Consider the following 7,378-nt stretch of genomic DNA (forward strand, 5'->3'; position numbering starts at 1 on the left):
TATCGGCCACCGGCCCAAGCTCTCAAACGCCAGGCTACCAACCATCCAAGACCCCCACAGTCACTGAGAGCTGCCTCTCAACCATCCGATCCCCACCACAAAATACATAATAAAAATAAATTAATTAAACTATGAGTAGCTCTGAAGGCTTTGTAAATCTGGTGCTGGTGGTATCCAGGATGTATCTTGATCTCTTGATAATTGGGTGGGGTATCTGGTGCTGGTGGTAACCAGGATGTATCTTGATCTCTTGATAGCTGGGTGGGTAGCTTAATTTTTATTTTATTTTGTGAACAATTGTTTACTTTTCTATTAACTCAAAGAAGTGATTAATGTCATACAATTTTTCAGAAATTTGAGGTCTGGGCTTTGACTAGGCCATTCCAAGACATTTAAATGTTTCCCCTTAAACCACTAGAGTGTTGCTTTAACAGTATGCTTTGGGTCATTGTCCTGCTGGAAAGTGAACCTCCGTCCCAGTCTGAAATCTCTGGAAGACTGAAACAGGTTTCCTCAAGAATTTCCCTGTATTTAGCGCCATCCATCATTCCTTCAATTCTGACCAGTTTCCCAGTCCCTGCCGATGAAAAACATCCCCACAGCATGATGCTGCCACCACCATGCCTCACTGTGGGGATGGTGTTCTCGGGGTGATGCGAGGTGTTGGGTTTGCGCCAGACGTATAATTTTCCTTTATGGACAAAAAGCTAAATTTTTGTCTCATCTGACCAGAGAACCTTCATCTATATGTTTGGGGAGTCTCCCACATGCCTTTTGGTGAACACCAAACGTGTTTGCTTATTTTTTTCTTTAAGCAATAGCTTTCTTCTGGCCACTCTTCCATAAAGCCCAGCTCTGTGGACGGTACGGCATAAAGTGGTCCTATGGACAGATACTCCAATCTTCGCGGTGGAGCTTTGCAGCTCCTTCAGGGTTATCTTTGGTCTCTTTGTTGCCTCTCTGATTATTGCCCTCCTTGCCTGGTCCGTGTGTTTTGGTGGGCGGTCCTCTCTTGGCAGGTTTGTTGTAGTGCCATATTGTTTCCAATTTCTAATAATGGATTTAATGATGCTCCGTGGGATGTTCAGTGTTTTGGATATTTTTATAACCCAACCCTGATCTGTACTTCGGCACAACTTTGTCCCTGACCTGTTTGAAGAGCTCCTTGGTCTTCATGGTGCCACTTGCTTGGTGGCGGCCCTTGCTTAGTGGTGTTGCAGACTCTGGGGCCTTTCAGAACAGGTGTATATATACTGAGATCATGTGACAGATCATGTGACACTTAGATTGCACACAGGTGGACTTTATTTAATGAATTATGTGACTTCTGAAGGTAATTGGTTGCACCAGATCTTATTTAGGGGCTTCATAGCAAAGGGGTGAATACATATGCACCCACCACCTTTCCGTTATTTATTTTTTCGAATTTTATGAAACAAATTATTTAACTAATTTGGACTATTTTGTATATGTCCATTACATGAAATCCAAATAAAAAATTTATTTAAATGACAGGTTGTAATGCAACAAAACAGGAAAAACGTCAAGGGGGATGGATACTTTTGCAAGGCACTGTACATACAGAAATGCATTGCTACTGTATCTATAGATAGCGCGTAGTCCAAACCCTCTTAAACCAGTGTAGGAGTGTTTCTAATGAATATTTCTGCAATATCCTCCTTTTAAGAGAAGCCTGATATACTGTAGTTGCAGGTGATCTGTGAGAAAAGTGTGTGGGCAGGATGTTGTTGTTTTGGTTATCCTGTATACTGGTTCAACTGGGGCCAGTCAATAGGTCCTCCCATCCAACCAGGGGCTTGGCTTGGCTCACACACAAGTTTCAGCCAATCAAGTGACAGGTGCTCGGTATAAGAAGGACAAGCCCCTGTCAGAGAGTTACAGTTGTTCGTTGCTAAACAAGATACTGCACCACAACATCATAGCACCTATCATCCCTTCAGGTAAGTGAAGTCCAACTGGAATTTACAGATATGAGATATTCCTTCATTTGTATGCAGACTCCAGCACAAACTATTTTAAATACTTGGAATATTTTCAATGATTTTCTTGTTTTGCTTTAATTCATTGAGAACTTGATGATTAGTTGACAAGTTGAATCAGGTGATCTTGTCCAGGGCTACAATACAAATGCACACTGTTGGGGGTACTGGAGGACTGGAGTTGGGACCCACTGTTGGGGGTACTGGAGGACTGGAGTTGGGAAACACTGTTCTAAGCTTTCTGTTATTTGGAAGTATTTGAACTGATGGTAAAATATATAATTGGTTTTTGCAAGTTTGTCAGTGAAAGAAACCACATAGAACATTCCTGTTAGCCCCTTCCCACACAATATAACCCAGGTAATGTCTGAGCATGTTGGAGCTTGTCAACAGAGATCCTGTTACATCTTTTTACAACTGTAGTGGTTTAATTTGCCTGAAATATGCTGGATTGTTTTTGTATGCTACCTACATGACATTGAATTCATAATTCTGTTCCAGCCAGTCATCCAGAACTACTGTTCTGTGAGAAGAAACACTGTTTATTGCACAACAAAGAGAAGTTCGAATCAGTCACACGCTGTTGCTACAGTAACCTACTCCTAGTCCGTAGGCTGAGTCACTGTAGGACTAAAGTGACTTCATGTATTTTTTTTATCTGTGCTGCTTGGTGGAATTCCTCACAACTAGGAATTACACATCTGGTGAGGAATTACACATCTGGAGTGATTAAGCCTATAGCTCTGAAGACTTTGTTGAAAGTACTGTATGGAAATGCTGCTTTTGCCAGGTCTCCCTCAAAAATACATTCTCATCTAATAGCACTTCCTGGTTAAATAAAGGATACATTTAAATAATGGTACAACTGCTGGCTCACAGTTGTATTACTGTATTAGAGTTGTAACCACAGACTGTGGAGCTGTGATGTCGTGTTCCATTGGGAAATAGCCCTCCATTCTGTTGTCAGTAGATCAACTCATCTTGAAGCATTGGAATTTGAACTCCTCAGCTCCAGTTTATCCAGCTCCATCCTACCTTGATCAACTGGTTTCACCTCCACCCAACCAGGAATGACCGCTGATATAACAAGTACTCTGGATATCAAACAGAGGACCTTTAACACAATTAAGGGATATTTTAGCTTAATCCCCTGATATAAATAATACATTTTTAGAAGGAGACTCAGGTCCAAATTAGATTTCAGTATTAAATGTACAATGTAATGACCGTCATATTACATAGTTTGTAAACTACTATTATGTTCTCTAGCAGATTCACGTGTAGCGCTGTAATAGTCATGTTTATCACACCACGAGGAGATCTTCTGCCATTGAAGATAATGGAGGGTTGTGATGGATCTCACAGGGCCACAGAACAAGATGCATGACTGCCCTCTTAGAAAGAGTTCTATTTACAGGGACCTTCTCTACAGAATAAAGGGCTCTAAAAGGGTTCTTTGTTGGGTGAAAAGGTTCTGGAGCCATAAAGGGTTCTACAGGGTCAAGCCGAAGAACCCTTTTTTAAAGGTTCTAAATAAGTGTACTAAGAGACATGCTTTCCAACCCTTTCACTAAAATAGTTTCATCATGTGCCCATGCCAATAGAAACACTACCTTAGCATCAGGAATTTTAACAAGAATCTAGCCAGATTGACTGAGTATATCGTAATGTATGTCCTGATGCATGTTTTCCTTGTGTTGAGCCATTTATGAGACATTGCTGTTGTGTATTATCATAAAACCCACACAGAGGGCAATAAACACATGTAGACTATTAAACTTGTTTGGTTTAGGTAATTACATCCTTTCTCTGGAATCGTTGCTTGTTTGATCCACTAGCAGTTCATTATAGTTTTACATGGATTGGATTTTATTTTTCTCTTTTTCCAGCAGCAGTCATGAAGGTTGCATCTTTCAACATCCAGAAATTTGGGAAGCGTAAACTATCAAACCCAAGCACCCTTGCTACCCTTGTGAAGGTACAGTTATATGATTGTATTCGTGATCTTATAATTCCCTCAGAGAAACATTTGTCAAACTATCCTCAAAACAAGGATGTTATCCTACATATAAACAGATATACTAATGTACTTTTTCTCCTTTTCCTTTCGTCCTATCAGATTGTGTCTCGCTATGACATCATAGTGATTCTGGAGGTGGTGGATGCAAGAGGCACTTCAGTGAAAAAGTTCCTGGAGGAATTAAATAAGTCAGTCAAGTGATTTTCCTCATGTGTCGCTATAAAATATACAACTGGGGAAACTCCTGGCCCTACATGAAAAGTATCACTCATTACAGGTGTGTCATTACAGGGCCAATAAGAAGCAACAATACACTCTGCAAATCAGCACTCGTCTGGGAAGAGACAAATACAAGGAGCAGTTTATGTTTCTGTACAGGTACAATTCAAACCCATGTTTAACTTTACCCTCATAAACCTCTATCTGATGCCGTTAATTTTTTTCATTGTGATCTGATGAAAAAAAATATACATAATGTAGGACTAATGCTATTAAATGTGTTGTATTATTTGTTCTGAAAGGGCTGATTTGGTGGACTTGGTTGGCTCCTGGCAATATGAGGACAACCAGGCTGGAGATGTGGACGCCTTCGCCAGGGAGCCTTACATTCTCCGCTTCAAATGTCTCAACACTGGTAAGGGGCACAGGAGTGCTAGAATTAAACATGATCCATCCATATGGCATTTGATTTAGCAAATAATATGAACGTGAATGGCACACAGAGAGACAGCTGGATATTGCAGCAGAGAATAACAGCCCATTTATAAACAGCTGTAATATATATTTCTCATCTCTTCCTGTGTTTCTCAGTGCTAGAAGACTTGGTACTGATTCCAGTGCACACCAAGCCTGATGACTCAGTGAAGGAGCTGGATGAGCTTTATGATGTCTTCCTGGAAGTGACAAAGAAATGGAAGACTGATGTAAGCTCTGAGCTAAGCCATTGACAGAGCTTAACACCTCCCTTGGGTTTAGAAAGTGCACTTGTCACCAAACTGTATATATGAGCCTTTGACAAGTAAAATGCAAAACCAGCCACATGCTGATTTCAAGATAACTATGTATGCTCTCCTAAAAACAGTGTCCTTTTTCTGGATGAAAAGTAACTTTGTTGTTGAATGTTTCTCTCTGTACCAGAACGTTATGATCCTAGGTGACTTCAATGCAGACGGTTCCTACCTTTCTAAGAAGGGCATGAAAGCTATCCGTATCCGCAGTGACGAAAAATTCCACTGGCTGATTAAAGATGACGTGGATACCACAGCAAACACAGGCAACGATAACACTTATGACAGGTGGCACACTGTGATTTGTGAAATTCATTAATGAACGCCTCATGTACGAAACAGATAATCACCTATGGAGTTAATTTTACATTTCTTTGGTATTGTTGAAAGGTGGTTAAAATGTCATAAGAGCTGTCATAAGAGCTATTATAAAACTCATTTACTTGTGTGTAATATGGAATGACTGCTGACGTCATTTTCTGATCAACATCTAGGATTGTGATCTACGGGGATGACATGGTTGACGCCATCGTGCCAAACTCTGCCAAACCATTCAACTTCCAGATTGCATATGAGCTTTCTGAAGAAGATGTAAGTAGGCAGGTTACAGACTAATTCCATCCTGGTAGATGGTTTAATTACAATATTATAAGTAAATTAAATGAACATGTTAGTAGCCTACATTGTGACAACCTGTCCTATAAATACAGTACATGTCAAAGTTGAGCCGTCTGGCTCATGAGTCAACATCTAACTACTCTGCTTTATTAGGCCCTGAAGGTGAGCGACCATTACCCTGTGGAGGTAGAGCTGAAAACAAAAACACCAACAAAACAGAGTAAGCAGCATCTTTATTCTGAATCTCCCAAACTTTCCTCTTGAAGAAAATTGTCAAAACGGAGTAAAGACATCAAAACTAAACAGCATCATCTTTACAGACAAATCATTCCACACACACATTCACATATCACTTCATACACACAGTCACATATCACTTCATACACACATTCACATATCACTTCATACACACATTCACATATCACTTCATACACACATTCACATATCACTTCATACACACAGTCACATATCACTTCATACACACATTCACATATCACTTCATACACACATTCACATATCACTTCATACACACATTCACATATCACTTCATACACACATTCACATATCACTTCATACACACATTCACATATCACTTCATACACAGATGCACAAATCATTCCACACACACATTCACATATCACTTCATACACACATTCACATATCACTTCATACACACATTCACATATCATTCCACACACACATTCACATATCACTTCATACACACATTGACATATCACTTCATAAACACATTCACATATCACTTCATACACACATTCACATATCATTCCACACACACATTCACATATCACTTCATACACAGATGCACATTTCACCCGACACAGAAACATAATTGTAGATATAACAAAACAAATCTGATTTTCAGGCTCTGCGACTGGGAAATAGAACCCTGTAACATGGACAGGAGGACAGAGGAAGTGAGTGAAGAGGTGATGGAGCTGGAGAAGAAGCCTTATCCAACCAGAGAAGCTGAATTTAGAGATACTGGTGCTGAAGATGGTTAAGGATGGTTAAGCATAGGACAAGTTACATTGATCTGTGATTAAATCTTACCAAAATACTAGTCATATTAGTACTGTATATCATATTTGTATGTCTAGTGTAGCTACTGATCTAATACTGATGTGTATCTTGACAGAATCTCAAATAAAGATGATGGAGGGAAAATCCTGCAGTAGTTCCAATACTTTATTATTTACAAGACCACACTGGAAAATATATTTCAAAAAGGTCCTTTCATGTTTTTCCTCTTTTTACAATTGATCGAAATGAAATAAAAAAACTGAGGGAGAGAGACGGAGGAGGGCTGGATTTCACAGAGGGCTGTGATTCAGCAACATATGACTGTATGGTCTTCAAATGCCAAATCCCTTCTTTCCAGACTTCTTGATCGTTCCACCAGCTGAAAAAAAGGGAAAAATCTAGACCTTGATAAACCATGCTAAATACAGTACCAGTCAAAAGTTAGGACACACCTACTCATTCCAGGGTTTTTCTTTATTTTTACTATTTTCTACATTGTAGAATAATAGTGAAGACATCACAACTATGAAATAACACATATGGAATCATGTAGTAACCAAAAAAGTGTTAAACAAATCCAAATATATTTTGTATTTGAGATTCTTCAATGTAGCCACCCTTTTCCTTGATGACACAACCTTTGCATTCTGTTAACCAGCTTCATGGGGTAGTCACCTGGAATGCCTTTCAAT

General features: G+C 39.5%; 1 protein-coding gene across 2 annotated transcripts; it reads left to right on the forward strand.

Moving 5' to 3' along the window:
* The first annotated feature begins 1,871 nt into the window (after positions 1-1,871).
* On the forward strand, positions 1,872-6,833 carry LOC129815747 (deoxyribonuclease gamma-like). 2 transcript variants are annotated; one of them, XM_055869832.1, is made up of 10 exons: positions 1,872-1,961; positions 3,893-3,978; positions 4,120-4,208; positions 4,312-4,398; positions 4,542-4,654; positions 4,831-4,943; positions 5,158-5,315; positions 5,522-5,618; positions 5,799-5,865; positions 6,529-6,833. In XM_055869832.1, the coding sequence occupies exons 2-10, from the start codon at positions 3,898-3,900 to the stop codon at positions 6,546-6,548; spliced, it is 825 nt and encodes a 274-aa protein (XP_055725807.1). In that variant the 5' UTR covers positions 1,872-1,961; positions 3,893-3,897; the 3' UTR covers positions 6,549-6,833. The 2 variants fall into 2 exon arrangements, with proteins under 2 accessions (XP_055725807.1, XP_055725808.1); XM_055869833.1 differs by having other exon boundaries at positions 1,874-1,961; positions 3,890-3,978.
* The last annotated feature ends 545 nt before the right edge of the window (positions 6,834-7,378 follow it).

Source organism: Salvelinus fontinalis, chromosome 18, assembly GCF_029448725.1.
Source record: "Salvelinus fontinalis isolate EN_2023a chromosome 18, ASM2944872v1, whole genome shotgun sequence".
In the NCBI taxonomy this organism is placed as follows: domain Eukaryota; kingdom Metazoa; phylum Chordata; class Actinopteri; order Salmoniformes; family Salmonidae; genus Salvelinus; species Salvelinus fontinalis.

What these genes read in the sequence shown, in the direction of transcription:
- LOC129815747 (XM_055869832.1), top strand. Translation starts at nt 3,898, where the DNA reads ATGAAGGTTGCATCTTTCAACATCCAGAAATTTGGGAAGCGTAAACTA. An exon ending in CCCTTGCTACCCTTGTGAAG is followed by an intron (nt 3,979 to 4,119) that starts GTACAGTTATAT and finishes TCGTCCTATCAG; the next exon opens with ATTGTGTCTCGCTATGACAT. An exon ending in AAAAACACCAACAAAACAGA is followed by an intron (nt 5,866 to 6,528) that starts GTAAGCAGCATC and finishes TCTGATTTTCAG; the next exon opens with GCTCTGCGACTGGGAAATAG.